The sequence below is a fragment of the Ruditapes philippinarum genome, unplaced genomic scaffold, assembly GCF_026571515.1.
Source record: "Ruditapes philippinarum isolate M1 unplaced genomic scaffold, ASM2657151v2 ctg15020_1_1_1_1, whole genome shotgun sequence".
Lineage (NCBI taxonomy): Eukaryota > Metazoa > Mollusca > Bivalvia > Venerida > Veneridae > Ruditapes > Ruditapes philippinarum.
This window is the reverse complement of record NW_026858912.1, coordinates 1-23,235: the sequence shown is the minus strand read 5'-3', so window position 1 is coordinate 23,235 and position 23,235 is coordinate 1. Positions and strand designations below refer to the sequence as shown.

Below are 23,235 nucleotides of genomic sequence, written 5' to 3'. Positions count from 1 at the left end.
TTATCTTTTGCAAAATTTCGAATTAAATATTTATCAAGAACAGTTCTTTTCTTGTTAGGTCTACCAATCAGGAAGTGTTTCCGTTAATTTTGTCGCACATAGATTAATTAGAAATTTATCATTATGCCCCCACAGAGTGGGAGCATATAGCGTTGCACTTGTCCGTCCGATTGTCCGTCCGTCCGTCCGTACGTCCGTCCGTCCGTCCGTACGTCCCAAAATCTTGTGAACGCAACTCCTCTTAAACCGGATGGCAGATCTTGCTTAAACTTCCAGTGATGAACAACCTTAATGTGTAGATGGTAGTAAAGGAAGGAATTTTTGCTGCGACCAAATTTAACAGAATTATGGCCCTTTGTTGATTTTTTCACTATATACTATGTAGAAATTTTGTGAACGCAAGTCCTCTTAAACCGGATGGCAGATTTTGCTTAACCTTCCAGGGATGAACAATCTTAATGTGTAGATGGTAGTAAAGGAAGGAATTTTTGCTGCGACCAAATTTAACAGAATTATGGCCCTTTGTTGATTTTTAGTTTTCAACTTGTGGCACATGTAGTCCAAAAAATATTTGACCTAGAGTCATAAGATTGACAGAACAGTGGCGTGTGGGGGCATCCGTGTCCTATGGACACATTTCTAGTTTTCAGTTAAAAATTGATATCTGGTTAATTTGCCTCCAAATATAATGTTTACCGCAAACATCCATTTTGATTCACATTTATTTTCAATAAACAATTTAAAGTTGCAGCCGTAAGTTTTTTTCAAATCATTCCATCAACTTGCCCAATATCTACAAAAGTCTTGATTATTTAAAGAAATGTTGAAATGCAAACATTTTGAAACGGGCTTTGCATTTGTATGACATGCGTCGGTGGTGTAAAGGTTAGCATGGTTGCCTTCCAAGCAGTCGATCCGGGTTCGATTCCCGGCTGACGCACACTCTCTTTTGCAAAATCTCAAATTAAATATTTATCAAGAACAGTTCTTTTCTTGTTAGGTCTACCAATCAGGAAGTGTTTCTGTACTATTTTGAATGTATTTTCCCTTACATTCTTAATTTTTGTCGCACATAGATTAATAAGTAATATATTTTTTTCAGTTAAAAATTGATATCTGGTTAATTTGCCTCCGAATATCACGTTAACCACGAATATCCTTGTTGATACACAGTTATTTTCAAATAACTGTTTAAAAGTTTAAGCCGAAAGTTTTTTTTCAAATCATTCCATAATATTGCCCAATGTCTACAAAATGTCTTGATTATTTAAAGAAAATTTTAAATGCAAACATTTTGAAACGGGCTTTGCATTTGTATGACATGCGTCGGTGGTGTAAAGGTTAGCATGGTTGCCTTCCAAGCAGTCGATCCGGGTTCGATTCCCGGCTGACGCACACTCTCTTTTGCAAAATCTCAAATTAAATATTTATCAAGAACAGTTCTTTTCTTGTTAGGTCTACCAATCAGGGTGTTTTTATGTACTATTTGGAATGTATTTACAATAACGTTCTTTATTTTTGTCGCACATAGGTTCATTAGTAATATACCATTTTCAGTTAAAGTTTGATATCTAGTTAATCTGCCCTCAGATTATCACATTTATCGCGAATATCCTTATTGATATACGCTCATCAACTATATGAAAGTTTATGCCGAAATTTTTTTTAAATCATTCCACCAAATTACCTAAATTCTGTATTATTTTGAATGTATTTACAATAACATTCTTATATGTGTATAATTATATGTATAGTGGAAACAGTTATATATATGTCAGTAATATGGTACTAGTAATTGTTCAAACTTGATAACTAATTATGTTTTGTTCTTGATCACTTTATTAAACTATGCAAATTTAAATAGATTTTAAATTGTGTAACATCTGCAACGCTTTGAATTTTGAACTACCATAATTATATTAAATGGATTTGAATATCAATATAATATGCTGGAAATTTAAAGCAGTCAACAGTTAATCTTATACTTATCAGATTGCACGGATATTGTTAAAGGTATGTCAGTGTTTAGACAGTCGACATTGAAGCGTGTTGGGTTTACTTACATTATTTGTAGGACAATAATTAAACGAAGGAATTTTTAAAATGCTTGTCGATTGCTTTAATAACAGATGAACAAACTAACAACATTTTGTGAAATAGTTCATCATTCCTATATCTATATGGTTTCAATTCAGTTTGTAACGTCTTTATTGTGGTACACCTTGTCGTGTTTTCCAAGGACGCGGAATTAGCTTGGACAAAATTTGCTTTATTTCGTGATGTCTATTAAACCGTTGTTGTCAACATGGTTTCCTTTGTAATCATTGAATATTTCTCTGTAGATCCACTCGGTATATTTTGATATATCAGTGTAGACCCCGGGCTTTCTAGGTTCCGCGCATCTCACAGGACCCCAACTAGTGATACCTGGATATATAAAACATACATTTCAGTCATTTCTCCTTGATATAAAAATCTAAACGGTCATAAATTATTTAGTTAAACTTATTCCATAAAGCTTCCAACATTCCAATGTATGTAGTTGTATATTGTACTATTTTTACTACCATAGATATAAATGTAAAAGTGATTTAGCAATGTGTTAAATTCATAAAGAGTTACTCATGGGATTGGAGAGAAGGGTAGATCTAAGTATCTTACCAACTTGATACCATTTGTTGTTTATCTGACACTGCAAAGGCCCTCCACTGTCCCCCTGTGGTGTAAAAATTGTTCTCTATTTCTCAAACATGTTTTAACTGAATACAATTTGCAAAATGGTATATACGAATGGTACTTTACTGAACTTAAATTAAATCGAATCACTTACATAAGTGTCAACAATCAAATAATTTAGTTTGCTTTATGATACACTTTCACGAGCAGCATATACTCTTACTTATGCGGCTGTTTAAATGTAAAAATGCTGCAATAGAAGTAAGGTAAAATCTTTTATGGATATTTATACCTGCTTACAGGACGTTAAATAATAAAACAAATATATATTTGCCAGAAGGTTTGCTCTTGAAACAGGAAATCGATGACAACTTACAAGACACGTGTCAACTCCACCATCTTCTAGTCCTGCACATATCATATTATCTGATACTTGGTTTTTGTAATCTTTTACACGTAAACACGTTTCCTTGTCGACCAGTGGAACATCGGCAACATGAAGCGCGTTCTCTTCCCGGCGGGCTTAATAAAACACAACATAAATTTATTGGATATAACTTCACTGTCATGATCGTTATGTGACCAAAACTTCCCATGAATTGTCAGATTCATCCGAAATAGCGGACAGAAAAGGGATGAAACCGTTTCTTTATGTATTTTATTTCTGTCCAAGAAGAAATATCCTGGTTGTTGCCTTTTTGATATTTAGAGAAAATAATTTGGACTTTGAACCAAACAGCTCGATTTCCTTTCGGACGAAGGGATTGCTATTCTGCTTATAACAAACGATTTTATTCTATCACGTGCTATTTTAGATAGATGAAATGCTATTCTAATCATGTACATAGGAAATGGTTATTTTCTTCAATCTAGTATCAATGAGTCAACAAAGCAAATGCATGCATTTTGAAATATTTCCTTTTACCTTCAATAACTGTCGATTACGAGGATAGGAATAAAACAGTAATAAAACGGTTTTAAGGGACTCCACTGAGGTTTTTTGACATGATGGGACTGAAAATATTTTCCAGATAAATGTACCATTTGATATAGGTGTAGAACACTAATCTTTGTGCAAAATTTCAAATCATTCGCGCACTTCGTTTATCCAGAATAATTATTCAAATTGTAAAAAAAAATGACACAAAATGAAAAGCGTTTAAACGCTTTTCACTCAAATCGGGTTAAGAAAGGCATTAAAGTACGATTTCAATTTATTTCAAAGTATATTTCTTTACTACCTTTGCATATATTTCTGTTTTAAGTCCCCCTGCTCATTCATGTAAGAAATTCAAATGTTATGTTTTCAGGCTTTTAAACCTCAGTGGAGTCCTTTAATATCTTGTGATGTTTTTTCGTTCGCCATTTTAGATATCTTTACCAGTTCTCCGTACAGTTTACCTGGTAAACGAAACAGACCACCGAGCAGAACACGTTCAAATGTTAATAAAGAAAGTTCGACAATTTGAAAATAATACAAGACAGGAATGTTAAATTAACGCAGGAACTTTGCAGTTTTAAATGCCAAAATCTGTCTGTGCAGATCTATGACCGAAACAAACACCGCGGTAAATAACGGACCGATGTATTTTATGTCAATTTAAAATATGATACCCGATGTGAACATGTAAAAGATATGTTGCTAACAGACCACGATTTACATTAAATGTTTAAATTGCATAATATTTTAAATTAGTTAGTTCTGGTTTAGACCCTATTTTTATTTCTAAAAAGTATACAAATAAATACGAGATTACAATGCATAAAAATATTTTTCCCGATAGTTTCTCCAAGACTGGATATGACGCAGAGTTGTTTTCCAAAGAGTGATGTAAACTTTAGCACGATTACGTTGAGAAGTATGATTCGCCACGTTTTTATACTATCATTTTATTTTTATATTATTGCAGATCCGACATTAAAGAAGTTAATACTGCCATGGCCATTATGAACATAATAAATTATGAGCCGCGCCATGACAAAACCAACATAGTGCGAATGCGACCGGCATGGATCCAGACCAGCCTGCGCATCCGCGCAGTCTGATCAGGATCCATGCTGTTCGCTTACCAACCCTATTACAAGTAGAGAAACTGATAGCGAACAGCAGGCTGGTCTGGATCCATGCTGGTCGCAAACGCACTATGTTTGTTTTGTCGTGACGCGGCTCATATCTTCAGGCTATAATTAAGGAGCAACCAAGTATTACAGTAACCTCTAGTTATCATTGGTTTGCTAATTATGCATATTCACAAATCAGGATGGCTTATCTAAAAATGTAATGCTATTACATTATCAAATAAATATTCTTTACTATTTTTAAAGTAAAAAAATGTTCTTTGGTGCTGTGTCATTTAAATCTCAAGCTGGTCTCTGTCAGTAAATCAATGTTATTAATAATTTATAAATTGTATGAAATGTGCCGCTGATATAATTATTAGCAGCTCTTATGTCAAATGGCCATGCAATCATTTGAATTTTATCAGAGAAATAAATATGTTAATGCCGTCATTTTCGCATATAAACTGTTTTGAATAAGTTATCCATCTCTTGACATGTAAAAGTAATCCAAATTTGAAACGGGTCAAATGATCAATTATTGACTAGACAACTGAATGTAAACATATGCCCTTAAGCACTGTCTTATTACTGTTGCTTGACAAAATACAAATCTGACAAAAACGTATATCTGCCTATTAATAGGTGCGTCGGTGGTGTAAAGGTTAGCATGGTTGCCTTCCAAGCAGTCGATCCGGGTTCGATTCCCGGCCGACGCATATATTTTTGTTGTTTAACATATTTCTCCACTAAAAAACCCTCATATAATGTTGTTTATGTTTCTTCACACAGAGCTCAATGAAACGCAGTGTCAAATTTCTTAACTTACCATTACCCATGTCCGAAATTCCATATCCAGTTATTGAACATCTAGTTTCAGGCTTCAGAAGATCTTCCATGCGATCAGTGCTTTTGACAAGACACAATGGTGAAGTATGACTGTTGAATATAACTTCTTGGTCTAACTTTATTAATGCTATGTCATTATCAAATCTGAAATCGTTTCTGGAGAAGTTAAAGCCTGTGTGTATTTTAAGTTCCGAAATACCCCGAACTTGTTCGTCAATATATTCGGCAAAACCAGATGCATTGTTCTTGCCCATGTGCATTGTCCATGTTGAAGGCTGGTTGAATGGCCTACAATATTTAAAATGGATATTATACATTTGCGTTTTTATATACATTTACATTTCTTACTTAATTTTACGTAAATAAAGTACGTGGAAGCAAAGGTTTATACTATACATATATATGAAATTGCACATTAATAATCTATAATTTACATACAAAATGAATGCAGCCAAATGCTTTAAATAACAGGTTCGAGGTACTATTTTGCAAGTTATTTTGAAACTGTCTGGTTGTCGATATCTGAATATATCTGTAAATATATATGATAAGAATACAGAACACAAAATAAAGTGTCATACGGTCTGAAGCAGTGTGCCGCTGTGACAACCCATTCTGAAGAAATTAACGTCCCACCGCACCATGGCTGCTTTATCAGATCTGAGTACATGGAAACCTTTATTATAGAAAGAAATAAAAAATATAAACACGATTGATTTATGTTTCAATACATTTACACATGTAAACATATTTTTACAATAATCTTTTTTGTTGAATAAAAAACAGCTACGAATGTGGTAGAATATATGTAAAACGATATACAACACGTGAACATAAAATAGTTAAACTATATTGCTTACAAAGCGCGATAAATACAAAGGTGGTCTTTAACATTTTTAAATAATTGTATGTATAGCATTGTGTAATTTCAAGAAGAAGACATTGTAAAGAATTAGTTGGGGTTCTTTTTATTTTTTGAACAAAATGTTAAAGATTTTCAGGTTGATGCCAAAGCAGTAGATCTATATTATATATCAGTAGATCTATATCATATATATCTTAAAATCTATTTTTTTTTTAATACATAACATATATATCATACTATTTAATGTAAAACATACATAGACATTTGTACACTATATTATATTATTTCACATCTTATAAGATAAAGCCAATAATTTATCAGCTGTTGCACCATGCGATGTTTCAAATCTGCCTCGATTTCATTTCCAGTGTTCAAAAAGTTCATATTAAATGTATATCGTACCCTATATATTCGCGTATTCATTTTCAGAGTATCAAATGCATATCGTCCTCAATAGCCTCACTTACATTTTCAGAGTCCAAAAGTCCATAATAAATCGTTATTCTACTTAAAGAATAAAGTTTTGTCAAACGTAATCAAAAATGGTGGTGTGAAATAAGGAGGTATACATTGTTGAGAACTATACTGATTCAAATGGACTCGTTCAAAGCTGCAAAACCTATACCAGACTTTGCTAGCGCCTCGTCCAATATAGTTTAAACAGCTGTGTACTCGTCCAATAGAATTCAGTATTGTACTCGGCAATGTATAATAACCTCCGTCCCCGGTAAGTCACGCGTAATTGTATTGTTACGTATAATTCAGCGGAATCAGTACCCATGGGTTCCGACGATAAATGATCTCATACAATTTAATATTTACCATCCATGGATATGAATCTATTGTTGTAATATGTCCACCAATCACTCTTAGAAGAGGATTTCTTGGCTTAGTTTGTTTTTTGCCACACTCTTGTAGATTCGAATGAAACTCCTCCCACCAAGCCACATATTTGGGATAACTTCCATGGGGAAGCCACTTCGGTATCTCAATTTGCGGCGTGCCTGACCAACTGTTGAAAATGTTTGATGAAGGACCGGAGTTGTGATTATGTTGATGGCCGGGTGGAATGTGACCGCTGTTCAACCAATGTGGAATGCCTCCTCTATCAGCGGTAACTAAATGAAATTTATAAACATTACCTACGTAAACATTATATTATATGAACGTATAATATATCAATAATCTATTGTAAGATATTATGAAATTATCACATATCGTAAAGTGTTCCTTCGCGTACGTCAACTTACTAAATCATATCTGAAAAAAAAAACTTACCAAATGTAGGTAGGATAAAATAAAATCCAAAGCATATTATTAGTTGCAAGAACATTGTCCTGTGGTATATTATCATAGGGTAGAGGAAAAAGGGTAAAGTTGTGACCGTTAATAAATGGGCTTACCTTTTTATATGGTAAAACCGTCGATAGAATGTGGACCGTAGATGGACATAAAAATAGCAGACCACACCACGCAGTTCTATGTATAGGTATGTTCAATAACTTAACTCGGTTAACAGAAGATAAAAAAAAATCTCACACACTTTCATAATTATGTTGATTCAAATGGTTTATTCATTTAAAGTGTAATTCATAGACTAAACAAAAATGATATAGGCTCGAACATCTGTATATTGCACACTCTGGAAGATTTTTGTCAACTTATTATTAACTAAATGTTGTTTTTGCTCTAAAATATTTACTTATGAAAAGAAAACCTTTTTGTGTAAACGTGTATTGTCAAAGTTTTTCTCTGCTTATGCGTGTTTTGGAAGTACTATTAATTTCTTATAAATGTATATGTTAAATATATGCAGGTAAATGATATCAAAAGAACATAATATATTAGATCTACATGTATATACATGTATGTATTTTTATAGAATGGGCTTTTCATTTGTTATCAAAGATGTCTATATACAGAAATATTGTGCTTTAAAAGTGTTTTACGTTATGTTACTGTTCATAAGTAAGGCTTTACTAAATTAAATTAGCCAAAAACGGCACAGCAATACTACTGGATACAAATAATTTCAAAGCTAAGCGAATTGTATGAAAATTCTGAACTTGCCTGTTGATCTGAACTTCGATATTAAACTGCAGCTTTGACATATTTGAAATGGTTGTTGGTCTAATTCCATTCACAAATTACAGATAACATACTGATATCTTAAGCCCTTTAATTGAAATTGACACATGCATGAATGTTTGATGTTGGGGATGAATTCAGTTCAAACCTATATTATGTTATCAAAGGAATGTCTCTGACGTAACCATGGACCTGCCCATGTCGTGACCATTATGAAAGTTATCCTTAAATTTAAAGTATAATATATTAAGGACATTTCAACAGGGTTAAATTTCTTTCTTTTGTTAATTCTAATTTATTAAAGAATTGATATTAGTGTGGTAAAGGCGTTATTATATAAATGTATCCGCGGTTGAAAGCTTTTAAAGATTTACCGTTTAACATGGTGTTGGTAAATTAGTGGGCGTATATATGCCAAAGTTAAATGAGACAGAAAATGACATTTCTTTATTGAATTACTCTATTGAATGAACATATCTTCCTTGTATGTGTTAAAATCTGATTTTTAGTCTGTGAACATATTCTTATAGTAAGAACTTTGATGTGATTTCCTTATTTCTAAAATGACAGATAGTATAAGTTCATGCATTTTAGCTTTTCCTCCATATTATAAACATCTCATTGAATGTATAAACAGAACAGAACAGAAATTTTATTAAAGACTTAAGCATACAGCTCATCGCCATAACATACAATAATACACACAAATCATATAAATTATAAATAAACTTTACAACAAATATTTGTCTAAATTCAACAGTTGAGAGTGATCTGAGTAAGCATGTTATTAAAGTACATGTATCTTTCATAGGAATATTATGACGTTGTTATAATAATAACAAAAAAGATTTATAAGTTATTTAATTGGTCAGTTCTCTGCCTAAAGCATTTAATACAATAAATTGCAAGATTATGTAGAGTCTTTTTACATTTTGAATTTAGCAGTTCTATAAATTTAAACATACTTGGACGTGTATAGTAGAATCTAGGAATATATTTTCTCCTGTTTTCATGATAAAAAGGGCAAACTAAAACAAAGTGGAATTCGTCCTCGATATCATTTGAATTGCAAATTAAACAATAACGACGATTTCTTTCAATATTGTTATGTCGACCAGTTTCAATATGCAGGTTGTGTGAATTTAGTCTTAATCTAGCAATAGCATTTCTGTATCTAGGAATATCAACAATAGTGAGGTATTCAGAACGATTAAAAATAGACTTAATATGTCTATACAAAAATAACGAACTACATGTCTGAACACTAGCATGCCAATTAGTCATATAAATATCCCTAAGGCGATTAATAAACAATGGTATAAATACATCTATATTAACTGACTCTGGAAATTCCCAGACATCACAAAATCCGGCATTTTGTAATAGAACACGTATTTTCGACGACCAATTAACAGTAGCAGTATTATGAAAAACGTCTAGTCTTTGGTCTGTAACAATAGTTCTGATTATACAGTTTTCCATTTTTCGACCATACAATTTTAAAAAATATTTAACAATTCGAACATATCTATTAATGTACAATGGGAATCTGCCCAGTTCTGCATACAGAGATAATGTATTTGTTGTTCGTTTTACATTAAGCAACCATTTACAAAATTTTTTATGAACCCGCTCTAAATTCTCAGCCTTTAAAAAGCCCCAGACTTCGCAGCCATAATTCATTACTGACAATACGTAAGCATCAAACAAATTAAACATTATATTTACAGGTACATTCATACCACGTGTTATATTAAAAAGTGAATTCATTGCCTTTATTCCTTTCCCAGCCAAAGTTTTTGTTGCATTGTAAAACGAACCCCCACTTGAAAAAACAACCCCTAAATAATTGAATGAACTAACAATTTCTATTTCTTTTCCAGCAAATGTCCATTTAAAAGACTCACTTATTCTACCACCCTTTCTAAAAAATAACAATTTTAGTTTTTTCAATATTGACATTAAGATTCCATTTTTTACAATAAGTTTCTAAATTATTAAGTGAATCTTGTAAACCTTCTTTTGTTTCAGAAAACAATACAGCATCGTCCGCAAACAGTAATAAATATATAGATAATTGGTCCAGAGTAATACCTGCACTGCTACTTTGCTGTAGATGCATTTCTATATCATTCAAAAACATGGAAAATAGTATCGGGGAAGTTATCTCCCCTTGCAAAAGTCCTAAGTTACATTCGAAAAAATCTGATAGAGAATTCATATGACTTACACATAACTTGACACTGTCATACATTGATCGTAAAATAACAAACAATTTGCCATCAATGCCTGAATTAATAAGCTTATACCATAAACAGCTTCTATAAACTAGCAGTTCAAGATCATTTTGAATGGTTTAACAATTGAGTCGTTAAAAAACTCTAGATTGCTATGGTTTTTCTTTTATGTTTTACAAATGGTAATGAAATTTGAATTCAAAGCGTATTCCTTTATTTGTTAGATTAATATAATTGATTGTTTCTTTGTTTGTTTGTTTTGGGGTTTACGTCACATCGACACAGTATAGGTCATATCAAGACGTTCCAGCTTTACTGGTGGAGGAAGACCTCAGGTGCCCTTCCGTGCATTATTTCAGGCACGAACGGGCACCTGAGTAGAACCACCGACGTTCCGTAAGCTAGCTGGATAGCTTCCTCACATGAAAGAATCCAAAGTCCCTGTCGGGATTCGAACCCACAGCGGTGAGGGGCAAGTGGTTTGAAGTCAACGACCTTAACCACTCGGCCACGGACGCCCCAATTGATTGTTTCAAACAAACATATAATTTGAGAGCAATCAGTAGAAATAGTGTACGTGATGAGTACAGTGTTTAAACAAATGTTGGGTAAGAAAATAAAACTAGATCCAGTATTACAAGACATATACACTTGTTTATTATTACTAAAGGGAGAATTTCTGCTCATTCACTATTCCCTATTCATATGGACCGATTAAATAGAAATGGGGAACACAGACACGAACGAGTATGTTTGATTTGTAATTAACATGATATTTACCATTTTTGTTTGTATTTGCCCGTACTATATAGTAGTCTCAGAGTAAAATACATGTGTAATATTATGTTAGGTAAACTGTCTTTAAATTCTACGAACCGTTACATATCTTTAAAAATGAAAAAGAACTATGTAATTGTGCGATATTCTTAAAGGAAGACATAAAACTTAGAAGTAATACTAATAAGACTGAACGATACATATATTTTGAGATGTTAAGAATGTACAAGTTTACATCACACTAAAATATTTACATATTGGATATTTGCTGTATTGTATAAGTGTTTGTAGATAATATACTTTACAGAAGTCTTTATGCCACTAACTGTCTTAATACAAATAATTCGCATCTAAAAAAAGTTTAGCACTAGCCAGATGTATATTTATTGAAAGCAACATCTCGCCATGTTTTATCGTCTTACATATGTAGGTAATTATAAAACGTGTTTGGCCAATTAAGTTAACCTAACATTGTACATATTTACAGATAAGATTCTGTGAGTTTTACGCTTCATTTATACATAAAACGTTTCCCACCAGTGTTTATATAAAAACTCTTGGAATTTAAACATTAATATTGCATATTATTGGAATTATGTGACATTTTATCTTCTATAATCTGTCTTCTAGAATCTGTTGTACAGGATTATTAGCCTTAAGTTTCGTAGTACTTAATTATAATATGGTTACACATAAGGTTGAAGCGTCGTGTATTGTGAAACAACAACAACAACTGAACCTCCTATTTCCTGGTTGAAATACCACCACTGCAGTTATTTTATTCAACTCTAGTCATTTATTCAATATCCTGCGAGGTACTAAAAGATATACGATGCAATATATACAGTATATTATATCAAGTTGCAGATAAACAAGTATTGTCCGTCAGATAAAGAATTTAATTAAATTTATAAACAATGATTTCATTCATTAAGACAAATATATATTTAAACAAGATAACATATATCATATGATTGTGAAAACGTTGACAGGTAGTCAGATGTTTTGCGCATAAATCTGCAGTGTCTGAAATGAAACATGCAATAACAATTACTCATTGATTTTGTAAAAGGTCCATCAACAGAGCATTTACAGTTTTGATATTTATATTCTTGCAAGTCGGAAGTCTGTTTTTAAGATCAATTCAATGTGTCTGTACGGTATTTTGATTAAGTCGTTAAAGTAATTAACAATTCACAGCAGCTATTAATAACGTCGTGGTGAGATTTTGACAGATGACAACGGTAGGTAAGACATGTATAAAAACGTATTACACGTAAACCAGCATTGTTAACAACACAACGTTCATCACACTATTATATACTGGATATAAATTCTGGATAAATACTGGATGTAAACTACTCACACATGGATGAAAGAAGAAAGAAAACCACGTTAATAACTTAATTGAGTAAGGAAGGATCTGTGTGTATTGTAGACGCTAACTAAGCAAGTGATCGTTAATTGTTGAATTGTTGAAGTTATGATAATATGTTATCCGGAATAAAAACGTTTGCTTGCATACGCTATAGGTATAATTGGGATGTGCAATCTTAATCTGTGATCTTAATTCCGAGATAAAATGGTTCATTTTAGAACGCCAGCATTCTGGAGAAAGATGTGTGTTTATCTTATCATTATTTTTACAACAATTTCTATGATGTGCATGATACTTATAAATAAAAACATCATGATAAAAACACCAGAGACAGCATTTACCGTTATCCGCGTGCCATTAAAGGACACACTGAAGAAACACGCAAATGAAAAGCCTTCTGCTAATGTTAAAATTTCCCTTAAAGAAGGTGAAAATGGTATTATAAAGAACAAAGCATCTGATGGGAAACATAATTCAGTATCAGATATACAAAGAAATCAAGCGGCTGACAGTCAGAAAAAAGCAGCCGTGAAAATTGACAAACGTTTATTGAGTATGATTGAAGAGATCGAACAAAGTGACACAACAATTAAAGGCAAAGTAGCACAAAGGGACTTTCTGAATTTTACTTGTCCGCCGAAGCTGAGGATTATTGACGGCGTTGAAGATTTACTTTGCATGGTAAGAAAGAAATTGAAACGCATGTAGTAAGAGGCGTGTAAAATGTTTGAGAAAAGGGGAAGGAAAATTGTATATTGTGGTTTAACCATGTATTTTTCACAGCAAACAGTTAAACGGAACCGTCCCTGCCAACATTGCCAGAAACATAATGGTCGTCTGCTCTTCTGGTTCTTTCTATCTAGATATATTTCTTTGTCGTCTTACATGAAACCTTATAGACTAGTCTGCAATATTATAGCAATGCCGCAGGCTTCAACAATTGTTGTAATTAGTATAGACAATATGACACGATATGTCACCGGCAAATAAAACATACACTTGTTTGACAGGTCATGAAGACCTACTACACGTTAACATACTAAATGCATTGTTTTATCAACTTTTCTGTGTACCAAATAACACTTACCTAGCTATGTTTTGTTTTATAATATTTGAATTTAACAGATTGGTATCTTTAAAGAAAAGTTTTTATTTGTTGACAGTAGACTATATTTGCTGTTTCCACAGATATTATTATGTTTTTTTTATTTATACGTTTTGAAATTTAAAATAACAGTATAAAAGAAGTTACCATTTGATATTGATGATGATATTAAGTAATAAGTACATAAGATGTTATAGAGAGATATCATGATACATTTTTTTTGTATTTACAAAATACAATATAAAGTTATTATAGATGCATAAAAGATACATGTATACGTTGACATTATGTGAGTCACTATTGATATGATATTAATTTTAATCTTAGCTTTAAGAAATCGCATAAATAAAAGGTGCAAGGAAGATGAATATTTCAAATAATTTCAGTTTGCGTTAAGAGATTGGCATAGTACTGCCGATTGTGTATTTATATTGCACAGTATGCGAATTATTCAGAAAGTGGTTTTTACAAAGATGTAAGTTCTACTGCACATTTATTGACTATGAATAGGGATTTGATGAAATAAACAGAATCTATAATAAGCTGTAAAATGTAAGAATGGTGGAAGCTATTATGTTTAATCTTGGAGTGTAGGACAAAAGCCCCCCCCCCCGGACGAAAGCCCCCTGTCTAAAAATGACAAAGTGGACAACCCCCCCCCCCATGAAATTTACACATAGGACAAAAGCCCCCCCCCCATCAAAAATACAGGTAGGACAAAAGCCCCCCCCCCTCCGGTCCATCAAGCAAAAGCAACCAGATGGACTACTATCTTTTTTCACACGCCAGCTGCTCAAATTCATCAAGGTTCACAAAAACTTTTAAATAAATTGAAAAAAATAAATTGTTTTAATGTTTATTTATAATGTATTGAAGTGATAACAAAGTATATGATAACAGATGAAATAATGCATGCATGCGATACTGAATTCATTGCTTTTCATATACACAACAAGGGTCAGAAGATTAGGGGGGGGCTTTTGTCCTACCAGTATTTTTTGATGTGGGGGGGGGCTTTTGTCCTTTGTGTAAATTTCATGGGGGGGGGCTTTTGTCCACCTTGTCATTTTTTAGACGGGGGGGGGGGCTTCATCCGTGGGGGGGGGGGGCTTTTGTCCGTATCCCTAACTCTTGTGTAAAAGAAAAAGCTTCGATTTTGTCAATTTTTTGATTTGTTTAATGTTTATATTGGTATGAATCAAGGAGAGCCTCTCTCTCCTCAATGGTTTATTTTATTTGTCAATGATGCTAGAATATTATTGATTTGGCATAATTGACATAAAATGGTTTGACTTTATTATCTGTGCATACTGTATGCTATTGTTTATAGATGATGTAGTTCTGCTTACCTGGATCCTGACAGTTCTGACTAAAACATATGTAATAATTCATAATGCAAGAATTGGAGATAAATTTCTTGATTTATTCATAAATATTTGTTAATCCACTATTGCAATGATTTCAAAAAAGGTGCGTATATATGCCCCGAAAATAGTTTTCTGATCGTGACATTGAATTCCAATCATGAATGTAAAAAAATTGTTAAAAATGAACACCTTCAGATGAGTAAAATATTTCAAGAAATTCAATCTTTAGAAAAAAAGTATTAAGATCTTAAGAAAAGTTAAATTCAATATTTAATTAATTATTTACATGTAATGTGCGATTAACGAATGATTTTGCAGTATCAATCACTGTAATTATACTGCGTTACTTACGCAGTAAGGGGTATTTATGTATAAGAGGGCATGGCTGTCCTATGACACGCTATATGTAGACGGGAAGCGGGTAGCGGTAGGTGCGGATTCCTAGGGATTCGACGAAGGTGAACTTAAGCTAATTTCATGGAACATTAATGGGCTTACGAGTGTAAAGAAGCAGTCGCCAGACTTTGTTAATTTAGTTTCAGGCAATGACATTGTATTTTATACGAGTCGTGGACAAACAAGGATAGTGATGTGGAACTTTCAGGCTACACTGCACATAACTTTATAGAAAATGTCAAAATCGCAATGCAAGACGGTGTAGCGGGGGCGTCGTAGTGTATTACAAGAATCATTTAGCACCGGAATCGAAATCGTCAGGACTCATTTTGACACTTTAGTCTGGTTAAAACTAGATCATTAGATATTTTCATTTTGAAAAAGATGTATATGTTTGTGGAGTTTATATATGGTGTGAAGATTCGCCAATGTATAATATTGCTAATGTTGATTTATTTGATATTTTACAAAATGATATACACGATTTTGAAGATTTAGGGCATTTATACTTAGTAGGTGATTGGAATAGTAGAGTGGGTAAAAAAAATGACTATATAACTTGTGATACTTATATTAGTAATATTGATGATGATGATTATGTTCCCGACACGTACCTATTCCGGGCCTCACATGATAATATATGTAACAGTTTTGGGACTAAATTGCTTGATCTTTGTCGGTCTAGCGGTTTCCGTATTTGTAACGGTAGAATTGGCCATGATTTTAACTGTGGTATGTACACATTTGCTAACAAAAAACGGGGCGTCCGTGATTGACCTATTGTTGGCGAGAGATAAAGACTTTCCCCTATTGTGTGATTTTTGTATAGACTCATTCAATGAATATAGCGATCATGCACCTGTTTTTGTTTACATTGAGATGTAATTTTTATGTTGATGTCTCTGAGGTAAAAAATGAGGTCAGGTACAAATGGAAAGAGAATCTTAAACATACTTTTCGAGCAGGAGTTATATCTAAATTACCTGAGTTAAATCGATTGACACATGATATTAACATCACAAGCAGGGATTCAGTGAACGATATTTTGAGCAAATTTACAAATATTGTTAGAGATGTAGCGGACCCATTGTTCTCGAAGTCATGTAATTTTAACAATAAGTCATCGTATTTTACTGATAACCGATAGTTAATCATGCAGAGTGGTTCGATTATGATTGTATACTTGCTAGAAGGAGATACCTAGAAGCGTTAAGTGTTTTTAATAGGCTTAAATCTAGTTATAGTAGAGAACAATTCTGTGTTTTTGAAAAAAGATTATAAAGAGTTATGTAATAAAAACGTAAGTCGGCTGAAAATAAAAAGTTGATAGAAATCGGCAAATTAAAAATGCACAGCTAAACAATTTTGGAAATATTTTTAAGCGTAATAACAAAAATAAACATAACATTTCTACGGACGATTTCAAACGTTATTTTTCGGAGTTGGCCAATGATATTACGCAATGCACAAACCCGGAAGCTGAAGAGTTTTGTAGCGGATATGACTTTAATATTTCAAAATGCCGATTTCGATCAATTAAATCAGCGCATTACTGTTGCAGAAATTTTAGAATGTGTAAAATGTTTAAAAAGAAAAAAGGCTATGGGTAGTGATTATATTATGAATGAAATACATTATAGAAAGCATTGATATCTTATCTTCACATGTTTGTGATATTTTTAATGCCATCTTAGATTCTGGTTATTTTTCCGGAAAAAATGGACCGAAGGAGTTATCGTCCCTTTACATAAAAAGGGCGACATTAATGACGTGAATAACTACAGAGGTATTACGCTCGTTAGTTGTTTTTTCGAAATTATTCACCACTATTTTGAATAAAAGAATTGTAACATTTTGTGAACAAAATAATATTATATCAGATGCACAATTTGGTTTTAGAAAGGCCGATCTACGACTGATGCTTTATTATATTACTTAATGTTGTACAACAGTATTTAAATGAAAATAAGAGATTATATTGTGTATTTGTAGATATGAAAAAATGTTTTGATACTATATACAGAAGTGCACTATGGTTAAAGCTCTATAATAATGGAATTCAGGGTAAATTGTTAAGAATAGTGAGGGACATGTATCAAAAGGTTAAGTCATGTGTTAGAAATTGTAATAACTATTCGGAATATTTTGAGTATGCTGTAGGATTGAAACAAGGGGGAATAATGTCTAGGATTTTGTTCTCACTTTTCGTAGAAGATTTAGAGCTTTTTTTGCAAGATGATGTAGATTCTGGTTTAGTCATTGATGATATTGTATTAATTTTGTTATTATTTGCAGATGATATGGTAATTTTAGGAAAGTCAAAGGAGGAATTGCAGAAAATTTAAACCCTATTGTATGATTATTGTAGTAAATGGGGATTAGAAGTTAATACTGAAAAAACTAAAATTATGGTATTTAGAAAAAGAGGGGGTTTATTGTTAAATGAACATTGGACATATAATGGGAAACAACTAGAGGTAGTGAACGATTTTAACTATTTAGGAACTGTTTTTCATTATACTGGAATTTTTACGCTAAATCAGGAATATCTCACTGGAAAGGCTCTTAAAGCATTTGAATTTATTAATGATTAATTGTAAAAAGATTAAGTTAAGGCCTAAAGTTTTTATGTCAATTATTCGATGCATTTGTTGTGGTTCGATATTAAACTACGCAGCAGAAATTTGGGGGTTATACAAAGTCAAAAGTTATTGAACGAATCCATCTGAAATTTTGCAAAACATTTATTAAAGGTTAGAAATAGTACTTGTTCTGTTGGTGTGTACGGTGAATTGGGCAGATACCCATTGTATATTAGCGTTATGTAGCCATGATAAAATATTGGTTAAGAATAATAATAGTGACAATATTATATTAAATCGTGTTTATGTAATGTCATTGGAACATTGTAACAAAGGTTTTAAAAACTGGGTGACCAATGTTAAAGCTCTATTATGTGACTTCGGATTTACATATGTTTGGGACAATCCATGCGATTATTGATAAAAATTTTGTATATATATTTAAGGAGAGAGTGATAGATTGTTTTATACAAGGATGGAATGTAAATAAGGAAAGTAGCGAAGTGTTAGATTTGTATAAAAACTTTAAAAATGTTTTTGGATACGAAGCATATTTAGATATTTTACCTAGTTCATTAAGATGTTACATCACTAGATTAAGAATTTCAGCGCATGCTCTAAGAATTCAAACTGGAAGGTTTGCCAGAAATAGATTACCTAGAAACGAAAGATATTGTCAATGTTGCCATTCACTAGATTTAGAAGATGAATACCACTTTGTTATTATATATGCCCTATCTATTCAGATTTACGTAAAAAATTTATAGCAAAATATTTATTATATCAAACCAAGTGTATATAAGTTTTTAGAATTGTTACAAAACAGAAAATAAGACTGCTCTTTATAAATTAGGGTTATACTGTAAAAACGCAATGTCTGTAAGAAATTCGATTATTAATATTACGAATTAGTGAAAAATTGTCTTGAAATATTGAACGTGCTATTTATTATATGCCGGTTAGTGTTTATATGGTTGCTTTGGTCAACCAGACTGTGTTAGTTTGTATATATGTATGTTTATAGTTTGATGTTGTAAATAAGATGTTATTTATTATACGCTTAATAGTGTTTATATGGATGTTTCTGGTCAACCGTACAGTTCTAATTTAATAGATGATGAGTTATATTTAGTTATGAAAATATATTATAAGTAAGCCAAACAAAAGATAGCAAACTTTATATGGATGTTTCTGGTCAACCGTACAGTTCTAATTAAATAGATTATTAGTTATATGTCTTATGACTGTGCACAGTTAAGAAATGTATTAAGTAGATTATTTGTCATATGACCCAAAGTTAGTCGTAAGCTTTTTCTTAAATTACAACTTTGCAATTGAAATATTTTTGGAATAGCCAATTGTTAACCTTCCTTTCGTTTCGTTTAAGGTTAACTGTAGTTTTGGAGTACTATTTCCCTTTCAATATAGTATATAGTGTGATACTATAGTTGGTAATTCACTTGTATCTGGTGTTGATTACGTATATATATAGATAACTTTATTGCAAGTGGCACAATAATGTATGTGAAATTCACGCTATCTTTGTCAACAGGTTCGTAACACAATATTAAACTATGTAATATATGTTAAACTGATTATGTCAAATCCTATACTGAAGGAAACAAAATAGATTAAACTGTTCACCTTCAAGAAATTTGCAGACTATCCATTGATTTTGTGATTGTATATATGTATGTATGAATGAATGTATTAATGTAATTGACTATGTACTTTGTATACGTCAAAATAAACTTTCTGTTCTGTTCTATATTTTGACCTCCTTTTGGTAATTTACGGGCTTGTAAGTGCCGTTTGCAATGTGTAAATTACTTTCTTTGTTCACTTCACAGTATTTTACTTAAAAAAACATTTTAATTAAAATTTATGAAATCAACGTGAATCTAGAGGCATGCTGCTTTAAAGCCACAAAAAAGTTCCCATTGAGTGATGTTTAAATACTTTTGTCTGTTTCAATTATTTCCTAAAGATTACTTTTTCAGGAAATAAAAAGCCCTTAAATTTTATGATATTTCCGTGTTATTTCTGTATATACCCTATTCATAAGTATTTATCATACTTACTAAAAGTAAATAAACGTCGCCTTTGATAAATTAGAAAAAGACGGAATATTTTGTCAGGACATTAAAACTTTTTGCTTCTCTTTTCAGAAACCACCCAAATTTTTACCAAGTTATAAAAACCCTTGTTGGAATTCGTCCGAGGGCAGGTTCCAGTGTTTGCCATACTTTCAGGTAATAGGAATGGATAAATGCGGCTCAACAGATCTGTTCGACAGGATCGCTAAACACCCGGATGTACTGAAAAATAATGGTGTGTTAGGGAAGGAGACAATGTGGTGGTCATGGTTAAGATATGGTAAAGTGAATATTTTATTTATTTTGATGTAACAAAGATTACTTCATTGAATATTAGTTAACAATTGCGTAAGTAAGCAGAACATTTATCATACATTTATGCTGAACTTAGTTATGTTGGCACAGTGGTGAGTAAAGCAGGAACTAATTTGAATATATTTCCGGAAGGACGTCAAATAAAACCACTGGACGGAATTCACATGAATAGATTTTACCATTAATATGACAATAAAACTACATGCTTACAGTTCCTGTTCATGCAGACGATAAAAAGTAATACACTGTGTCTGAAAATATACATTTACGCTCAATTTATGATAAAGCAGATTGATAATATAAAATAAAATATTGGGATTTTACTTTTTAGGACATTGGTTAAAGAATCGCAAAAAGATACAACCGTTTTCTCAGTACGTGAAGTATTTTGACATCCCAGCTAAAACAATTATGCTACAACCAAGAGCAGGAATTATTACAGGTCTGTGGCATTCATTTAATAAATTCTTGAAATTAAACAAATAAATACTACACTATTTTTAAATATTTTCCCATCATACTAAAACAATGAGCCATGCGCTTCAGTTTATCATTATTGCCTGATCATTTAGTTGAGGTTCCCTGCAGTTTAAAGTTTGTAAATTTTATTAATTGTATCCATTCATTAATTCCAGTTTTCATTCTTCTTATATTAATTCATTTCATCAATTGACATACATTTTGTAAAAGGTTAATGAAGTTGAAGTTAGTTTAGATGAATAAACTAAGTAAGAATTTTGTCTCAGTCGACAGTGTGCATTAATAAAGAATGTATCCTATTTAAGGAGACGGCACTCCTATGGACATCTGGGATATGAGTGGATGGGTGAAAATTCCCCAAAACAGCGGCCTGAAAGAACCAAAAGTCCTTACACCGCATCTAATGAAGCACATGAACCCTAATGTTAAACTTCTCGTCATTCTCCGAAATCCTGTAGAAAGGTATGCTTGTTATTGCTTGATTTATGACGGATACATTAGATAAAACAGATTAAGTATAGGTTTTGTTTCTAAAGTAATTCCTATTCATATTGCAGCACACGAGGTTGTATAATTTAAATTAATTTACTAAGGAAGAGCAACCACTTGTTTGTATTTGGATTTTTACTTACTTTTTTGTCATAGAAAATAAAAATCAGATATTTATCATACATGACTGATATTAATTGCACATTTTATTTCATATTGTCACATGTTTCTGTTCTAGAGTATATTTAGTCATGAAACGATCCGAAATGTCAGGTTCTCTTATAGTTACTCTATTTGTACATAGTTAAACTTCACTTTGTTTTATTTTCTTTAGATTATTCAGCGACTATTTATTCCTTAAAATTGGCAGACAGTCTTTACGTGCATTCCACGAAGAAGTTATTAAATCCATTACATCACTACACTCATGCACGAGAAAATATTCGCTCAGAGCGTGTCTATACAGTAGATCCTTACACGTGCGATCAAAGGTAAGCTTGAAAGCAAAATTTAATGTGCTGTATGTCCTACGATGATAATTTGAATTTAACACTACTTGTTACCTCAATAGGTAGAGCGTTTGACAGTAAATTGGGCGACCCGGGTTCGATTCCCGGACGGTACACATCCCTTTCGTTGTGATTGATCATGAAATCCTTTCTACGGTCATTCGTACTTTACCTCTGCTCTGGCATGTACAGACGTTATCAGTTTGTTGCCAAATTAAACTGCTTGACAACCTACCCAGGAACGATGCAGTGGCTGAACTGTGCGATGGATGTCAATGTGACATAATGTCGTGAACTGGATGGTAAACTAGCAATACCACCAAATATTTTAGTTCAGACAAGCCTAAAAATACCAAACCAAAACAAACAAAAAAGGAAAAAAAGAATAGAAACCAAAACAGACTGACCACTTTCTTAATGAAATTAATGCTCGAATTGTCTTGTTTTAACTTTCTGTTTTAATTGGAAATTAAATATTGTTTTACATCCCTTGGTGGTTTTTTTTACAATGTGACCAAATCTTTTTCAGGCACGAATCCATCTGGGTTTTTATTCCATATTTCTTAAAGACTGGTTACAGGTTTTCCCAAGGGAACAATTTCTCATCATGAAGACTGAAGACTATTCTAACAAAACAAAAGTTCATCTTCGACAGGCGTTCTCATTTCTTGGCCTTCGTAAGTTATTATTTTAGAATTGACTTGGACATCTATGTTTAAATGACTAAAAACGACTGATAATATACTTAAATAAATCAATCAATTTTAATTAATACTTGATAATTGATAAAGTTTTCAGATAAGTTCAATGTAAACTTCATTTGCTTAGTAATACTTCCATACATTTTTTATTTCTTTTAGGTGACCTGCCAGAAGCTGCTATGCAAAAGTTTGCCGACGCAACAAGAAAATACGTGACAAAAAGTAAGAAGAAAGCGGGGAAAATGTATGAGAAAACAAGAGTGATCC

General features: G+C 32.2%; 2 protein-coding genes and 3 non-coding genes across 5 annotated transcripts; 4 read left to right on the top strand and 1 right to left on the bottom strand.

Moving 5' to 3' along the window:
• Window positions 1–868: 868 nt before the first annotated feature.
• On the top strand, window positions 869–940 carry Trnag-ucc (transfer RNA glycine (anticodon UCC)). The gene has a single exon. It is a non-coding gene; the product is annotated as a tRNA-Gly (tRNA).
• A 383-nt stretch (window positions 941–1,323) lies between these two features.
• Window positions 1,324–1,395, top strand: Trnag-ucc (transfer RNA glycine (anticodon UCC)). Its single transcript has one exon. It is a non-coding gene; the product is annotated as a tRNA-Gly (tRNA).
• Window positions 1,396–2,101: 706 nt separating this feature from the next.
• LOC132754653 (tryptase-2-like) lies at window positions 2,102–7,863 on the bottom strand. The gene is made up of 7 exons (XM_060745308.1): window positions 7,727–7,863; window positions 7,271–7,566; window positions 6,165–6,259; window positions 5,564–5,871; window positions 3,053–3,198; window positions 2,662–2,716; window positions 2,102–2,427 (listed from the first exon to the last, which is right to left on the bottom strand). Exons 1-7 carry the CDS (start codon window positions 7,800–7,802, stop codon window positions 2,270–2,272), a joined length of 1,134 nt encoding a protein of 377 aa, XP_060601291.1. The 5' UTR covers window positions 7,803–7,863; the 3' UTR covers window positions 2,102–2,269.
• Window positions 5,382–5,453, top strand: Trnag-ucc (transfer RNA glycine (anticodon UCC)). Its single transcript has one exon. It is a non-coding gene; the product is annotated as a tRNA-Gly (tRNA).
• A 4,207-nt stretch (window positions 7,864–12,070) lies between the features above and the next one.
• LOC132754652 (carbohydrate sulfotransferase 15-like) lies at window positions 12,071–23,190 on the top strand (the record flags this gene model as incomplete). The annotated part of the gene is made up of 7 exons (XM_060745307.1): window positions 12,071–13,609; window positions 20,547–20,754; window positions 21,121–21,231; window positions 21,575–21,731; window positions 22,093–22,249; window positions 22,797–22,944; window positions 23,128–23,190. Coding segments are annotated over exons 1-7 (1,321 nt in total), but the record flags the coding sequence as incomplete, so codon positions are not given.
• Window positions 23,191–23,235: the final 45 nt, after the last annotated feature.